This window comes from Phocoena phocoena, chromosome 3 (assembly GCF_963924675.1).
Source record: "Phocoena phocoena chromosome 3, mPhoPho1.1, whole genome shotgun sequence".
Classification (NCBI taxonomy): domain Eukaryota; kingdom Metazoa; phylum Chordata; class Mammalia; order Artiodactyla; family Phocoenidae; genus Phocoena; species Phocoena phocoena.
The window spans coordinates 161736111-161752649 of record NC_089221.1 but is presented as its reverse complement, the minus strand read 5'-3'; the positions used below and the strand labels follow the sequence as shown (position 1 = coordinate 161752649).

Sequence of the window (16539 nt, the reverse complement as noted above, 5' to 3'; positions counted from 1 at the left end):
GGCTCCCATTTCTCTCCTTGCCCGCTGGTGATATGAGCCGCTTCCCCGGCCCTGGCCGCTTAGGTGCCGTGGGCTTCCGGAAGGCGTCGTCCTCCTGAGCTGGGTGTCGGGACAGGCCCGTTTTCCAGTCTTCTTCCTGGTTGGTTTCAAGAAAACAGCCTCAACCCCTTCAACAAGAAGAGAAACCAAAAGTGTTGGCCTGGTTCCCACAACTCGGCCTCCTTTCTGCCCTTCTGATGGTCTGTCCCCAGGGGTTTTCACCCCCATCAGCTGACTGCTGCATGGCCTGCAGCCTGCGGGCTACCTTAAGTGTAGGTGGTTAAGTGTAGGTGGTTCCTGTAGGCCCCGACCTCCTCCCCTTGGAGTTTGCTCCAGCTGCTACAGGTCAGGGAGAGCCACACACCCAGGGTGTGACTCAGCCTGGGGCCAGCGCCAGCCTGGATGGCCCCGCTGCCTCACCCTGGGGCCATGAGTCCATTTCAGAGACCTGGATTCAGTGGGCAGCCTCAAGCAGCAGCCCCCGCAAGCTGGTGGTGGGTGGGAGGGTGTCTCTGGCTTTCCCGCCTGCACACACTTCTGCATGGATTCCTCCTCTCCTGGGCCTCACCTGCTGCTCCAAGAGCACCTCCCCCGGGAAGCCCTGCCCCCAGACTGCTGCCTCCCACGTCCTCCAGGCAGGCTTGAGGGCCGCTGTCCTCCCCACCCATTCAACTGGACCCTGGGGTCCCCGTGTCCTGGCATCAGCAGCATGTGTGCCCCTACCGGCTCAGCATGTGCTTTGGTGTCCTCTGACATCTCTCTGTGGAGAAAGGGCCGCTTGGCCTGTGGGAAATGGTCTGATGTCCACTTAAACGATCTCAGTGGGGGAAGCTGCCCGCCACAACGGGAGAGGAGGGCTGGCCGGGGGCGGAGGAACTGGGGCCACAGCTCCATCCCAGGCACTGGAGACTCAGCTGTGAATTAGGCAGAGAGTCCCCACCATGGTGGCCCTTACCTTCCACAGGGGTGAGCTGGCAACAAACAAGCCGAATGCATAAATTCAGAGCAGAAAGCAAGGGTGGGGGAGAGAGGTGGTCTGGCCAGGCCAGGGGGTGGCATTCGAGAAAAGGGTTTGAGGGAGGCAAAGGAGCCAGCCATCTGGGGGAAGAGCGTTCCTGACAGGGAGACAGCCTGTGCAAAGGTCCTGTGCCAAGTGGTGACCGGAGCAAAGTGAGAGGACAGGAAATGGGGCGGGTGCAGGCCCTGAGCAAAATGGGAAGCCGCAGAACGTTCTGGAACAGACTGAGGCAAGGGTGAAAGCCAAGAGACCAAGAGGAGGCAGTGCTGGGGGCTCAGCCCAAGGTAGAGGCTGTAGAGGTGACGGGAGAAGGGGCAGGGGTGCCGTGAGGGCCCAGGCAGACAGGCTTGTTGTTCTGCGGGAAGCTCAGGATGCTGGGGTGGGTCCTTTCCAAAGAGTCGAAGGGGGACGTGGTCAAACCAATTCCCGAACAACGAGAAGCCTCTGGCCTCGGAAAGAGAGCAGGGAACAACAGGTAGAGGGAACAGCAAGTGCAAATCCCTTGAGCTTCCATGGCCTGCTTGGGAAGGGCAGAGAGGATGAAGAGACCCAGGGCCGTGAACTAACAACAGTCTAACATGTGCCAGGCAGTGCCTAGGCGCAGACACAGAGAGGGTGAGCGACCCTCCCCAGGGCACACAGCCCCCAGGACACACCGCTCCAGAGCCTCCTCTGAGCTCCTCCCTCTGTCCCCTCCTTGAACTTGGAGGATCCATTTACCTTCTCTCAGGTCAGTTGTGTCAGGTGTAGAATTAGGAATGGGGGCAGGTGAAGTCGGCACCTGTTTTTTTTTTTTTTAATATTTATTTATTTATTTAGTTTTGGCTGCACTGGGTCTTAGTTGCAGCACACGGGATCTTCACTGAAGTGTGCGGGGTCTTTACTTGCGGCATGTGGACTTCTTAGTTGCGGCATGCGTGTGGGATCTAGTTCCCCAACCAGGGATAGAACCTGGGCCCCCTGCACTGGGAGCATGGAGTCTTACCCACTGGACCACCAGGGAAGTCCCTCGGCACCTGCTTTAAAATTCACTCCCCTGGCTATAGCCTCAGTTGAGGGACAGAGTTTGAAACACACAGAGGGCCAGCAAGTGTAACCCCACTGTGCTTCAGTTTCCTCACTGGTCAGCAGGGATAGTAGGGGACTCCACCTCACAGGGATTGTTGGGAGGATTACATGAAGGGAGGGTGGTTGGTAGACATACAGCTAGTGCTCCATATGTGCTTTTCCCCACCCCCCACCAGGGATCAAATCCGTACCCCCTGTAGTGGAAGCGCAGAGTCTTAACCACTGGCCCTCCAGGGAAGTCCCTCATACGTGCCTGAAAACATAGGAGAGGCGCTTCACCGAGCACCTGTGGAGTGTCTGAAACCTCACCCGGGACCCTCTTTACCTCCATAAGCCGTGGGGTCAATGTGATTGGCTTGCTGTCCAGGGGGGACCTGGGCAGTGGTGCCATGCTACAGGGAGTGGCCAGGCCACTGTCCTCTGTACCCTGGAGCCCAGCACCAGACACCTAGCCCCGGGCCAGGGAGCCGTCACCTTACAGGCCCAACGTCCTGCCCTGAGAGCCCCTTCCTGGTCTTTGCCCAGCCACCCAGCAGTGACTCACCCCCACTCTGCCCCCGCTGGAACCAGGCACCGAAATAGTCACCCAGCTCATTCTCCGGGAGTGGCCATGGAAATATTTCAGGGCTGCATTCAGTGCCTAAAAATACTTGGCGAGTCCTCATGCATCTTCCCCTCCCTCATTCCCTTCTCTGTTCCTTTGAAGGCTGTCCCTGTAAGCACCCCCAGGACCTGTCCCTCCACGCTGCACCCCTCCAGCACATTAAGCGTCCAAGGCCAGCAGGGCTGTGGGATGTCCCCAAGTGCCCAAGTCCGTGTGAAGGGTGGCAACGTGGCCTCCCTCCCTCCCTGTTGCCATGGAGAGACTCGACAAGGTTCCCCAGAACTCTCTGGAAGGGCGAAGCCTTTTCCACAAACCCCAGAAGTCTCAGTTCCTGGATGGGGAGGCCCCGGGCGCAGCAACACTGTCCAGGGAGATCTTCATTACTCAGCAGTTTTCCTTAAAAATTAGAAAATGGATCTTGCTGTTTGTGTTCATGAGGCTGCTAGAAGCAGGCCCCTAGGACAGGGCCCCCAGCTGGACTGAATTCCATTGCCTTCCCTGCCCACTTGCTTTGGGACCCCACATAGGTTACAGATCCTTCTCCCTCCCCCAGAGGAACAGACCGTCCCCTCCAAGGGACCCAAATATCTTTGATGTCATCCCAACCACTCAGCCTCCCGGGCACACTCCATCCTAACCACCGAGCCCCTTGACCTTTCTTGTGGCCACAGGAAGGCGAGGGAAGCAATTGGAGTCAGACTGTGCCTTGGCCCCCTGAGGTCTGATCCAGCTTCTCTGTCACTTGAAACCCCCAGCTAGAAGGAACTGCAGGCACAAAGGCCCTGGGGAAGGTGCGTGCTGGGTGTCTTGGAGACACAGGAGGTTGACCATTATTGCCTAAAGTCCACCCTTTATTCAGATTTCCTTAGTTTTTACCTAATGTCCTTTAAAAAAAAAATGGAGGTAACATTCACTAACATAAAATCAACCATTTTAAAGTGAGCAATTCAGTGGCATTTAGTACATTCAGGATGTTGTGCAACCACCACCTGTATCTAGTTCCAGAACATTTTCATCACCCCAGAAAGAAACCCCACACCCACTCCCTCCTCCTCAGCCCCTGGCAACCACTACTCTGCTTTCTGTCTCTCTGTGGATTTGCCTGTTCTGGACATTTCACATAAATGGAATCACATACTATACAGCCTTTTGTGTCTGGCTTCTTTCACTCAGCGTAATAGTTTCAGGGTTCATACGTGTTGTAGTGTGTATCCGTGCTTCATTCCTTTCTTTGGCTGAATAATAATATTCCGTTGTATGAATGGATCACATTTTTTGATTATCCTTCAACAGCTCCTGGACATCTGAGCTGTTTGTTGAGTTTTTACTCTGCAGTCGGGCACAGTTCTAAGCACATAATCCCCACCCCTCACTGTAAAGTCATACTGTGCTCACCATGCCAATTTCACAGTTGGAGAAGTGAAGGCATACCCTGGGGGGGTAGAGAGATAATTGGGAAACCAAGAATTAAACAAGATAAAAACACAGGTGAAGACCCTAAGGGTCTTCCAGGCAGGGAGAGCAGCATGTGCAAAGGCCCTGAGGTGGGAATGAGCCGGTGTGCTGGAGGAAAAGTGCAGTGGCTGGTGTGGCTGGAGTGGAATAAGTAAAGAGGGTGGAGGGAGGTGGGCAGCAGCTGTGGGGCCTGAGGAGTGTAGGGAAGGGTCTGGGCTGTACCTTGAGATGAAGAGGCAGAGAGACTGAAAGACGCAGGAAGAGGGGGAGAGACTGAGAGCAGGAGGGAGAGAAGGGGGCCTCAGCATCTTGAGGCCTGGACCCAAGTGGCCTGGGGGTCTTCACCCACATCCTCCCAGCCCAGACCCCTCTCTGATACCTTGACTGCACGGGCATGAGGTAACTGCCCTGTGCTGTGAACGATGTGGGCACACAGGAGGTGGTCCATAAATGTTAGGCGGATGTATGAACGAGGGATGGACAGACAGACAGACAGATGGGCAGGATGACAGGTGAATGGAGGGAGGAAGACCTGGTACCCAAGTCAGTGCAGTGAGAACATTGTCCCCCACCTTCCAGCAGGTGATTGGATGGGGGTTGTGGAGGAACTTATCCAGCTGCCACAGGGCCTCACCCACCCCTCTCTAGTCTCAGAAAATGAGTGGAGTGGAGTGGAGGCTACAGGGTGGGGGTTGGGGAGGGTGCTGTGAGTGCAGAGGCGGGCCGGCTGGGTACCAGATGCCGCTACCTGCCTCTGCCTCTGAGTCAGTATCACCATGGCAACACGGGCCCTGCCGGATGCTCCTCTGGGCACATCCCCCATCACTGCAGCCACCAACACTACCGCCTCCTCAAAGGGGGCAGGGGCAGAGGGGACAGCTATTTTTACCCAGGCTCAAGGACCCTGATGCCCACCTTCTCCCATTTCCATCAGCCTCTCTGTCTCCTAAGCCACCCCCTCCCTACAGAGCTTGCAGCCAAACTGGGGGTGAGGAGGCTGAGTGAGGGGCCCAGGGGCGTTGGGGAGCCAGCCAAGGGAGAGTCTCTGGGCTCTGCTCTGTAGGGGAGCTGCAGGGTGTCTCCTGAGGTGGGCACTGGTGAGGGAACACCATGGGCAAGGGTTGGGTGGCTCGATGGCAGCAGTGGGCAGAGAGCTAAGGGGTGGCAGGGAGGTGGGCAGGGAGCCACAGAGAGTGTGAGGAGGCCAGGGTGGCACTCACAGAGGGCAGAAGATGGATCCCTGTGACCCTTCGCAGTCCCTATGCCCCCTGTGCCTCCCCTGCATCCTCTGGAACATGGAGACTGGTGGGGAAACAGAGGCAGGGAGGGTAGTCACGGGCTCTACCTGGGCTGGCAAGGACTCCAACTATCCCCCACTCCAGCTGCTGACAACATGGATGCCCCTGCGATTCCCCCCCCACCCCTTACCTTCTCCCACCTCCCCTTTCCTCACCCCACTCCAGGCCTCTTCCTTGAGTCTCTTCCAACACACCTTGCAGCCCTACCTCAGGGCCTTTGCACTCGCTGATCCAGCTTTCAGGCACATCCTTCCCAGGTGCCTCCTCATGGAGCCCCCTTTGTCTGCAGGTGTCAAGGACCCTCTGTATTCACCACTCCCTTCCTCCCAGTGAGATTTCTTCATAGCTCTTGTCACTGCCAGATATTATTTTACCTATGTTTTCACTTATTTCCACCCCAAGAATGGGGGCCCCTCTCAGAACCTCAGTTTACCCAGCTTGACAATGGCAGTAGCCAGTGTGCGGAGGGAAGGGGAAGCCAGGCAGTGAAATACCAGTGTCTGGGTCCTCTCCACCTGACCCAGAGCTGCAGGGGCATGGTGGGGACTTGGAGTGACCTACAGCTCCCTGGGCATTTCAGGCCACAAAGCCCTGTCAGAGGTCAGTGGGCAGTGGGTGAGCCAGGCTGGGGCCGCAGCCAGCATCAGGGATCCTGCCCTGTGAGCCTCCAGGACGGTTGGGGCCTCCAGCTCCCGGGGTGGCCTGTGAGTCCCTTATCACCACACATACTGATCATCCCTAGGAGACAGTCACTGTATTTTCCTTGTACAGATTTATAATGTCACCTTCTCTTCATGCCAACGAGACAGAAGACTGGGTCCAGTCCCCAGCCACGGGCCCTGCATCCCAGTGAAAAAATGTGGCTTGATTTAAAAACAGTCATTTGTCTCTTCCTGTGTCTCCTGCCTTCTCAAGCTGGTCTCTCTTCCCACCTCCTTTCTCTCTGGTCTCTGTCTCTGTGCTTCTCCACCAGACTTTGCTTCCCTCCCTCTCCCGCTCTCTCTCCCTCCATCTCTGCCTTTCTCCCTTTGTTTATTTCTCACTCACTATAATTCCCTTTTCCCTTCCACTATGTGCCCGCTCCAACCCCCCTGTTAGGAGGCCCTGATAAATCCGGCCTTGCCCAGAACCTTGGGGTCGGCCCCTTAGCCTCTATCTACCCATTCATCAAATGGGCTTGTCCTAGGACCTGAAGTCCTGGGCGGAGGGGAGTTTGGCAGCGGACATGTCCCTCCCTCTCCGGCTGCAACAGCACTTCACGGCCCGGCAGGGAGGGGTTAACCGCGTGCCGTCCCCCTTCCCCCAGCCCTGCATTTAATTAGCAGCCCCGCGGGGCTGCCGAACGGGGCGTGGGGCGAAGGGGGCCGGGCCGGGAAGGGATGGAGGGAGGAGAGGAGGCGGGGGAGAAGTGGAGGGGAGTAGAAACGGAGGGAGAGGGACGAAAGGGGGCTGGAGGTAAGGAGGGGGTGCCGGGAGCCAACCGGGGATTCGAATCCTGCCTGGCTAGTGTCCCCAGCTCGTACCTCAGGGCTCTCGGTTCCCTTCCCCGCCCCTCGGGGTGGGCATCCCCTCCCACCCCCCTCCCGAAGGCCGAGCCCGGCGCCCGCAGTAAATGTCAGCTGTCTTCCCATTGTCCGGTGGAGGAAACTGAGGCCCACGTAGATGTGGCGACTAAACTAGGACACAGCTCGGGGCCGCCCAGCGTTTATCCGCGCTTGTCTGCGTGCTGGACAACAAAACCAAAACACCAGGTCGTCCCAGCCAGGCGACCCCGGGGGCGGTCTCGGCTTGGGAGACAGTGACCCGGTGGGATAGGGGCGGGCTGGGGCAGAGGGGCAGGAACCTGGAGCCCAGAGGCCCAGGGTTTTCCCACCTAGGCCACGCCTCTCGTGCCTCAGTTTCCCAGTCTATTTGCGCAACGTCGGGGAAATTGGAGGGCCGGACCCTACCCACCACCACACCCACGGTCTCCTGCGCTACAGGGGCGCGGGCCGGGCGGCCAGACCATCCGAGTCTACGCCGCTCCGCCTCGCCTTGACGTCGGTGCTGACGCCACCCGCACCCCTCGCAGCCACAAAGTCCGGTCGCAGCGCGGGGTTAACTCTTGCGCTGCCACCCGCCGCGCCGAGACCCCCCCCCCCCCGGCCACCCAGTAACCTTTCTCTCCCCCAACCCCGGCAGAGGAGGGGCCAGGCTGCCGGGACCGACGTGGGACAAGTCCTAGGCAGCCCAGCCTTCAGGAGAGGCGAGAGGCCCCGATCGGCATCCAGGTCTTTGCCTGCGCCTGGAATGTGCCTCCTCCCCAACCCAAGTCCTTGTTTACTGCGACATCCCTCCCTCCGGCCCGGCCCTGACCCCTCCAGGGCTGGGCGTGTCCTTGTCCGGCTGTGTCTCTCCGCCCCGGGTGGGTGGGGGGCTCCTCAGTCCCGGGGCGGGGACCTGTCACCCAGCGATTCGCTGTTTCAAGGTCGAGTTTCTTATCCCCATTTTTAACATGAGAACCGTCGAAGCCTAGAGAACTTGTAAGTCACCCAGAGGTGGGCCGTGTAACCCTGGCCGAGCCCCAGCTCGTGCGGCGCCCCTGCCCCACTCCTGAGGGGGCGGGGGCTCGATTCCCTCGACGGGGGAGGGAACCCTGCAGGCCCCGCCCTGCCCCAGGGGAAGTGAGAATGGGGTGCCCTCCCCCACATCCTCACCACTTCCTCCCGGGGAGAGGCGCTGGCGGAGGGGGCATGGGGGAAGGGTGGGAGGCGACGGGCGAGGGAGTTCAGAGGAACGGCCTCAGGTTCAGAGTTGGGGGGGGGGTCTCCCTGGCCCCACGCCCAGGAAGGGCACGACTGGCGTTAATATATACCTCGCAGGCAGCCATCCCCCGCAATCTGCTCCTTCCTGGGGGGCCCCTTCCCAAGCGACCCGGACTCTGCCTGCTCCTCCCCACCCTGGGGGCCCCCGCCGCCTCCTCCCTGCTCCCTCGGCCGCTTGCTTCACCCCCATTCGCTCTACTCCCCTACGGGAGCCTGATCCTGTAGGGCTGCCGACCGGCTGCCGGCCCACAGGTCCTCCCCCGCCCCGCCTCCCGCAGGCCCGAGGTCCAGCCCCATCTTCTCTCTGCATCAGCCCAACTCCCTGAGCCTTGTCTGCCTGTAGACATTCACCTGGATTCCAATCTTCCCTCCAAAGATTGGACCCATGCTTTGCTCAGAGCCTCAGTTTGTTCCCGTGAAAAATGGGGACAGGTGTCACTCTTCGCGGTGCTGCTGTGGGATTTTAAAGGAACAACGTCGAGAGTGAGTTTCCCATCTTGGCAGCATGGAAGCATCTGCTCATTACTTCACTCACTCATCCACTTATTCATTTAATTATTTATTAATGTATCCATTGATTCACACACACCCCCTCCCCAATCCCAGGCAGCTTGGGAGCGACCTCAGGGGCCCACAGGACTGTGGGTGGGGACAGCCCCAGGGTCTTGAGGCAGAAATGGGAGCTTCCACTAAACCAACCTGAAGCCTCCTCAGAGAGGCCTCTGCCTGCCACTGCAGCCTCCACCTGTCCCCCCAGACAGGTCGGTACCTCTCAGGACCTTGGGAGGATTCCGGCCGATGCAGGCAAACCCCACGTCATAGGTGCTCATCACCAAGGCTGGGCACATTATTGAGCTCCTACTGTGTGCTGGGGTCCTTCCCTTGGGGACAGGAATGCTGGGTGGGTCCCTGTGGCTCCTCCTGCCCTGTGGATGCACATGCCCCACTCTTGTTGGTTTGGGGCTTCCCTGCTTTTAATGCTTTCTGGATACTGGAACATTCGGGGTCCAGGACTGGCCCAGAGTGTCCCTGAGGAGTGAATGCCTGAGTTTTGCTCTCATTTCATCGTTTTTCGGTTTCTTTCTATTTATGGCAAGAGAAACTGGTTTTCCATTCCTGGTGGTGACTTGAAGCTTCCCTCTTGAAATTTATTTACTGAAGTAGAAACAGAAAAGGGGTCGACTTAAAGGAAAAAATTGTGACATTGACCTAAAGCGGGCTTCTATGTTATGGTGGTGGTTTCCCATCCCGGGTGAGAGTCTGGTCAGCTCAGAGGTGATGAGGGATGGCCCCAAACCCTCCCCCAGCACACAGGCCTGGGCATACAGCAGGTGTTCAGTAGAGGGTGGTAGAATGGATGAATGATGGTGCTTGCAATTGACCAAAAGCAAAAAACAAAACCAAATCAACTTCTGAAGCTGGTCTTGTGAAATCGAGCTCACCACCCTCTGACCCCCAAATCTTCTGGTTCCCCAACGTCGGCCTGTGAAAAGACCTAACCTGGGTCTGGGTATACAGCAAGTGTACATAAAATGTGCACTGGATGAGTGCAGGAGTCCTGCCTGTCCTGGAGGGTGGAGGTCAGGAGAGCATAAGACGTTATTTTCTTGTCCCACAGCCCTTCTGGACTCATTCAGTCAATCAAGTATTGGACGTAGTGACTTTTCTGAGCCTGCGGGAGCCTCGGGACACCACAACCTCGGGAAAGAGTCAACAGGGCCACCGGTCATAAAGCAGGCTCTACCCGGTGTCCATCTGGTGCTGAAGGTGGCTGCCGGCGAATCAGCTTCCTCGTCTGTAAAATGGTCTCGTGAGACTGGAAAGAGCCAGAGGGCAGGGGCTGAGTCCTCACCCAGCGGCCTGACGAACACCTGCACTGGACGAGGGAGGAGGGCGGTTCCTGCTCCAGGCGAGGGCGGAGGCGGGATAGGAGGGGAGGGGCCGCCGCCTGCGCCAGTAACCCGATCCTCAGGAATGCGCCGGGGCCAGAAGCGCCCCCAGCCCGAGCCCGGCGCCCTTCCCCCGGCCCACCCGCGGGGTTCTGCCACCCGGGGACGGTCTCCACAAGTTCCACCCCCACCAGCCCTTGGGTCCTAAGCGCCGGGGGACTGTCCGCAGAAGCCCCATCCAACCCCGCGGTGTTCTGAGCACCCCGGGACCATCCTTGGCAAGAACCGCTGCCCCAGGACCCCTCCGCTTCACTCCCTTCGGCTTCCTGCTTAGCTCTTTTTCTTTGGGGCTTTCCGTTTTATTAAGTAGATTTTAGGTCTCGGAGCTTCAAATAAAGACTAAACATTAAATCGAATTGCAGGTTGCTTTAAACAAGAAAGCAAATCTCTTCGCGCTAGGGAGAGGGCAGGGCTGCGGAGATTTGAACGCCGGCGAGGGGGCGTTATGTTCAGCCTCCATTTGGAAGGCTGGGGTGGGAATGGGGCTGAGGCCTTGGCTGTGTGACCCAGGGCAGGTCGCGCACCCTCTCTGGACGCTGCTCTGGGAAGTGAGATAATGTCCCAAGACTTAAGAAGCTGCAGGGAGAGTAAAGGCGAAAATAAAGAGTCCCGACCTAGCCCTGTTACCCTCTGGTCCCTCAATCCTATCTGCCACTTATGCTGCCCTTGAGACAAATACCACCTAGGTTTCAGGGGAGGTACCTCCACTGCCCCCCTTGCCTTCCTTCTCTCGCTCTGGCTCCCCTTGGCTCAGTGAATCCAGCCTCACTTGCTTCTCTACCCTCCATCAGTGTGGCCAGCAGGTTCTACCCCAGGGCTTTTGCACTTGCTGTTCTCACTGGGACACTGCCCTCAAATGAATTATCTCATGATTTGCTCCAGCTCCTCCTATATTCAACATCACCTCCTGGGGTGACCCTCCCAGAGTACCACACTCTAAAACACTACCCCTTGGGCCTCCCTGGTGGCGCAGCGGTTGAGAGTCCGCCTGCCGATGCAGGGGACACGGGTTCGTGCCCCGGTCCGGGAAGATCCCACATGCCATGGAGCGGCTAGGCCCGTGAGCCATGGCCGCTGAGCCTGTGCGTCCAGAGCCTGTGGTCCGCAATGGGAGAGGCCACAACAGTGAGAGGCCCACTTACCGCAAAAAAAAAAAAAAGTAAAACACTACCCCCTTCATCCTCCATGAAGAAGGTACCATTTATTTTCCTTGAAGCTGTGCTTGTCAGGTTCCTCCTTCACACTGTGTGTCTGAGAGGTTGCCGGTGTTTGTGTCACCCACGTGAGTCCCCATCACTGGGCTCACAGTAGGTGCTCAATCATTGTATGTGGAATGAATGAATGAATGGGAGTTTTCCCTAGTTCACTGCATGGGACTGTTGATGGATTTCAGGCCCCGCCTTGACCTGCCTGAGAAGCCCCCAGTCTGGGAGGACTAAAGCTGGACACAGCTGCCCCCCAGCTCTATGGGGTCAGCGCTGGTCCAAATGGAGGAGCAGGGCTGGAGTGTCCCAGAGGGAGGAATGAGAGGACGGGGAAAGGCACTGGGTCACAGGGAACAGCAAGTGTACAGCAGAGGAGCCTGAGGGGGGTAGATATTGGAGAGTAGGGATGGCAGAGGCTGCCAAGGGCAACTCCCCACACTTAAGAGGCCAAGACAGGTCTTCCCCACCTAGCTTCAAGGACCCTCCTGGGAAAGAGAGAATCAGAAACACAGAGTGGACAGGGCTCAGTCAGATGGAAGGTTTAGGGGAGTCCCTGGAGGCATGGTTAACGAAGACTTCTTGGAGGAGGGAATACTGGAGGTGGTTTTTGAAGGATGAGTAGGAGTTTGCCAGGAGGCTAAGGAAGGGCACTCCAGGCTGAGGGTACTCCAAAGAACTGCAGTTAAGTTTGGCCAAATGATAATAAAGTAAAACAATTATAGAGAACATTTATTGAGCCCTTACTATTTGTTCAAATACTTTCAATAAAAGTCACAATACTCCATGAAGTAGGTGAATTATTTGCTCCATTTTCATAAGCACACTCAGAGATGTAACATGCCTTGGCCTTCCTGTGCCTCCATTTCCCAAAGCCTGTCTGTTGGGTGACCGCTCAGCTCAAGCTGGCCCTGTCCACAGTTTACCAGACCATCCCTACCTATCAAAGTCAAGGCCCAAGGTCAGGGTGGAGCCTCCCTAGGCCGCCCACTCACCCTCCTGCCTTGGGGAGAAGCATGATCCCATCTCCTTCAGTCTAGCCCCACTGCACAGGCCCAGAGAAGGGTCCTAGGGCAGGGCTGGTTACAGGCTGGGGGCTGCATCCACTCCATTTAGGGGTCCCTTTGCTCAGGCTGGTACCCAAGAGGACAGGTCTGGAGGGCACAGAGACCCACATTCCTGGAAACACAGACACATACACCTATACACACACATGGGTACATAGATCCATATACACGGATCCACACGGGCACAGACACCCACTCCCATGTGTGAACACATTTGGGTACACTGACCCACGCATGAACACACACAGGCACATGTGGGCACAAACAGACATTTGTGTGTATGTAGACACAAACCCATACCCCCAACCCTCTGCCAGCCAGGCCAGGCTTCTTGCTTGTGATGACAACCTCCCTCATGGCCTTCTTGCTCCACAGCCCAGTTAGGGGCAAGGCCAGGTGAGGAAGGGAAATAGAAGAACGGGTGCTCATGTCCATAGGCCACTCAGACAAACTGAGGCCAGAAACTGCCACAGCCACCCCACCAGCCTGTGTTCTCCTTTAACACTGGCTGTTGGTTGCTAGGCCCTATGCAGGAAGCTGGGGATCCAGCAGGCTCAAGATAGACAAGGTCCCTGCCCTCCTGGGCCTTATGGTCCATCCCATCATTCTGGATGGTTCTGAGAATATAACGGAAACAAGGTGAGTGGGAGGGGCCTCTCTGAGGACAAGTGTAAGCATGGTGGGGAGAGGAAAGGAGCACCAGGCTGAGGGCATAGCACCTATCGCTGAGGCAGCAATGAGTTGGGAAGACAAAGCTCAGAGAGGTTGAGCGTGAAAGGTTAGAGGGGGTCACCCGAAAGAGCAAAGGAGCGTATGGGGCCTCCACCAACTGCTTATGGATTGGGCGCCATCCCGAGTGTGGTGAGAGCCATGGAGGGGTTCTGTGCAGGGGCTGTAGGTCAGATCCAAATGTCCCCAGGATCTCTTGGGAGCGTGGGGAAGGGCCCCTCTCACCTCCCTCAGATCCCATCGCCAGCCAGCCTTTATGGAGTCCCATTAAGCCTGACCTGACACTCATGATAATAGTAATAAACAGGTAATAATTACCAGCTTGGATTCCTGCCTTAACAACCCAGTCCGGGAGTCACCGGGGTACCCATAGGAGGCCCTGGCAGATGCAGAGATACAACGTAGTGGGCTGCCCAGGGGCACGGACGCCCGGGTTCTACCAGATGGATAAGAGCTCAGGCCTGGTCACAGCTCTGGCCCCGAGGGCAGGTCACTCCACCTCGCAGAGCCTTAATTTCCCGTCTGTAAAGTCAGGAAGTCGGACTCCCGCGCTTTAGACCCCACCCAGTGAAGAATAGCAGGATCAAAGCATTTCCAGCAACTTCTGGCTGAAACCTCCTCTCCCCTCCCCCGTCTTCCTGGGGCAAACACACCACCGGGGACTGGGGTGGGGGTGGCGGTGACGTGGAGACAGACCTGGCGCACGCCCCCGGCGAGCCACCCGGCACAGCTCCCTCAGGCCCGCACAAAGCCTAGATAGAGGTGCACTAAGGAAGGTACAGTCGGCGCAGTGGAGCGGGAGGCGACAGGGAGTTATTTATCCTTCCGGAGCCCCATCCCCCTCCGGGCTCCGGAGGTCGGCACCGCCCCCGCCCGGCCGGGGCCCCACTCGCGGACGCGGGGCGGGGCCGGGCCTCGGGGCGGGCGGGCGCCGGGTGGCCGGGCCCATCACGCCACCCGGAACGTGCCTTGGCGGGAGGCGGCACTGGGGGCATTGGTCGTACACAGCACTCCTGGGGCGGAGTGACCGGGCCGGGCGCTCTGCTCGCCCCCATGACGTCAACCCATAAGGCAACGCGCTGTTGTGCCGTTTACCGCGCGTCACCCGGACAACGGCAGTCGGTGGGGGTTGAGGGGGGCGTTGGTGACTTGGCCCCGCCCCGCCATGCAAATGAGCAACGTCACTCGTGCCCAATGGCGAGCAGGGACAGTGAGCTCATCGCGCCCGGCCGAGGCTATAAGGGGGCGCGCTGGACGCGCGGCTCAGGAGCCGCCGCCAGCGGAGGGCCGGGCGCAGCGGCCGCGGCGGGAGCAGGGCCGAGCGGACGGGGGGGCGCGGGCCCCCCGGGCGGCCGCGGCCACTCCTCCCCCCCGGACCGGCGCGGCGGGGGAGGCGGAGGATGGAAACACCCTTCTACGGCGATGAGGCGCTGAGCGGCCTGGGCGGCGGCGGCAGTGGTAGTGACGGCAGCTTCGCGTCCCCGGGTCGTCTGTTTCCCGGGGCGCCCCCGACGGCTGCGGCCGGCAGCATGATGAAGAAGGACGCGCTGACGCTGAGCTTGAGCGAGCAGGTGGCGGCAGCGCTCAAGCCCGCGGCCGCGCCGCCCCCGGCCCCCCTGCGCACCGACGGCGCCCCTGGCGCGGCGCCCCAAGACGGTCTGCTTGCCTCGCCCGACCTGGGGCTGCTCAAGCTCGCTTCGCCTGAGCTCGAGCGCCTTATCATCCAGTCCAACGGGCTGGTCACCACCACGCCGACAAGCACGCAGTTCCTCTACCCCAAGGTGGCGGCCAGCGAGGAGCAGGAGTTCGCCGAAGGCTTCGTCAAAGCCCTAGAGGACTTACACAAGCAAAACCAGCTGGGCGCGGGCGCGGCCTCCGCTGCCGCCGCCGCCGGGGGACCCTCTGGCATGGCTGCGGGCGCTGCGCCTCCCGGCGAGCTGGCCCCGGCAGCGGCCACGCCCGAGGCGCCCGTCTACGCGAACCTGAGCAGCTACGCGGGCGGTACCGGGGGTGCGGGGGGTGCTGCGACGGTCGCCTTCGCCGCGGAGCCCGTGCCCTTCCCGCCGCCGCCACCCCCAGGCGCGCTGGGGCCTCCGCGCCTGGCCGCGCTCAAGGATGAGCCGCAGACGGTGCCCGACGTGCCGAGCTTCGGCGAGAGCCCGCCGCTGTCGCCCATCGACATGGACACGCAGGAGCGCATTAAGGCGGAGCGCAAGCGGCTGCGCAACCGCATCGCTGCCTCCAAGTGCCGCAAGCGCAAGCTGGAGCGCATCTCGCGCCTCGAGGAGAAAGTGAAGACGCTTAAGAGTCAGAACACGGAGCTGGCGTCCACGGCGAGCCTGCTGCGCGAGCAGGTGGCGCAGCTCAAGCAGAAGGTCCTCAGCCACGTCAACAGCGGCTGCCAGCTGCTGCCCCAGCACCAGGTGCCCGCGTACTGAGCTCGCGCGCGGGGCGCATGCGCGGCCTCCTCCCAGAGAGGCGGGCTCGCGTGGTTGGGGGGGGGCGTGGGCGCCCCGGACTCGCAGAGGGCGCGGCCCCGGGATCCCCCCCTTGAGGGTGCCAGGAGTCGGAGAGGGCGCCTCAGACTCGACAAGCTGGACCCCCTGCCGCCGGGGGGCGAGCGCATGACCCCCACCTCCCCCGCCCTCGCGCTGCCTCTGTCCCGGGCGCGCGGCCACCCAGTGTTGCACAAACCCGCGCGTTCTGGCCGCCCCTTTGTACACACCGCCGCCGAAGGAGGCTCCGAGGGGGCGCAGGCTCAAGCCCTGCGTTTTCTCTTCTTTTACTTTTTTTTTGACTTTGGAAGAGAGAAGAACAGAGTGTTCGATTCTGCCCTATTTATGTTTCTACTCGGGAACAAACGTTGGTTGTGTGTGTGTGTGTTTTCTTGTGTGGGTTTTTTAAAGAAATGGGAAGAAGAAAAAAAAAACTCCCTCCTTCCCTTTCCTCGCTCTCGCTTCCCTTCCCCTTCCATCCCTCCGACGCCCCCTCGTCCCGCCGTTTTTCTTCTGTTTTTTTGTTTCGTTTTGCTACGAGTCCACATTCCTGTTTGTAATCCTTGGTTCGCCCGGTGTTCTGTTTTCAGTAAAGTCTCGTTACGCCAGCTCGGCTCTTCGCCTCCTTCTTCTCCTGCCGGGGCCTGACGGGGTGGGCGGGGCCTGGCCCGGTCCCCGTCCCCTCCTGCCTCCTTCGCCTCCTCCCTCCGCCCCTGCTCAGAGGAGGAGGGAGTCGGCGTCCGGGAAGAACCTGCACATCTGGCGCTCAGAGAGCGCCATCTAGGAGCGCCTGGGCGCTGGGCCGACTCCT

At 59.4% G+C, this 16539-nt stretch overlaps 1 protein-coding gene across 1 annotated transcript; it reads left to right on the top strand.

Annotated features, from left to right (window-relative positions):
* The first annotated feature begins 14506 nt into the window (after positions 1-14506).
* JUND (JunD proto-oncogene, AP-1 transcription factor subunit) lies at positions 14507-16336 on the top strand. Its single transcript, XM_065874615.1, has one exon. The coding sequence runs from the start codon at positions 14634-14636 to the stop codon at positions 15669-15671; it is 1038 nt and encodes a 345-aa protein (XP_065730687.1). The 5' UTR covers positions 14507-14633; the 3' UTR covers positions 15672-16336.
* The last annotated feature ends 203 nt before the right edge of the window (positions 16337-16539 follow it).

Coding starts and splice junctions, on each gene's coding strand:
- JUND (XM_065874615.1), top strand. CDS start 14,634: ATGGAAACACCCTTCTACGGCGATGAGGCGCTGAGCGGCCTGGGCGGC.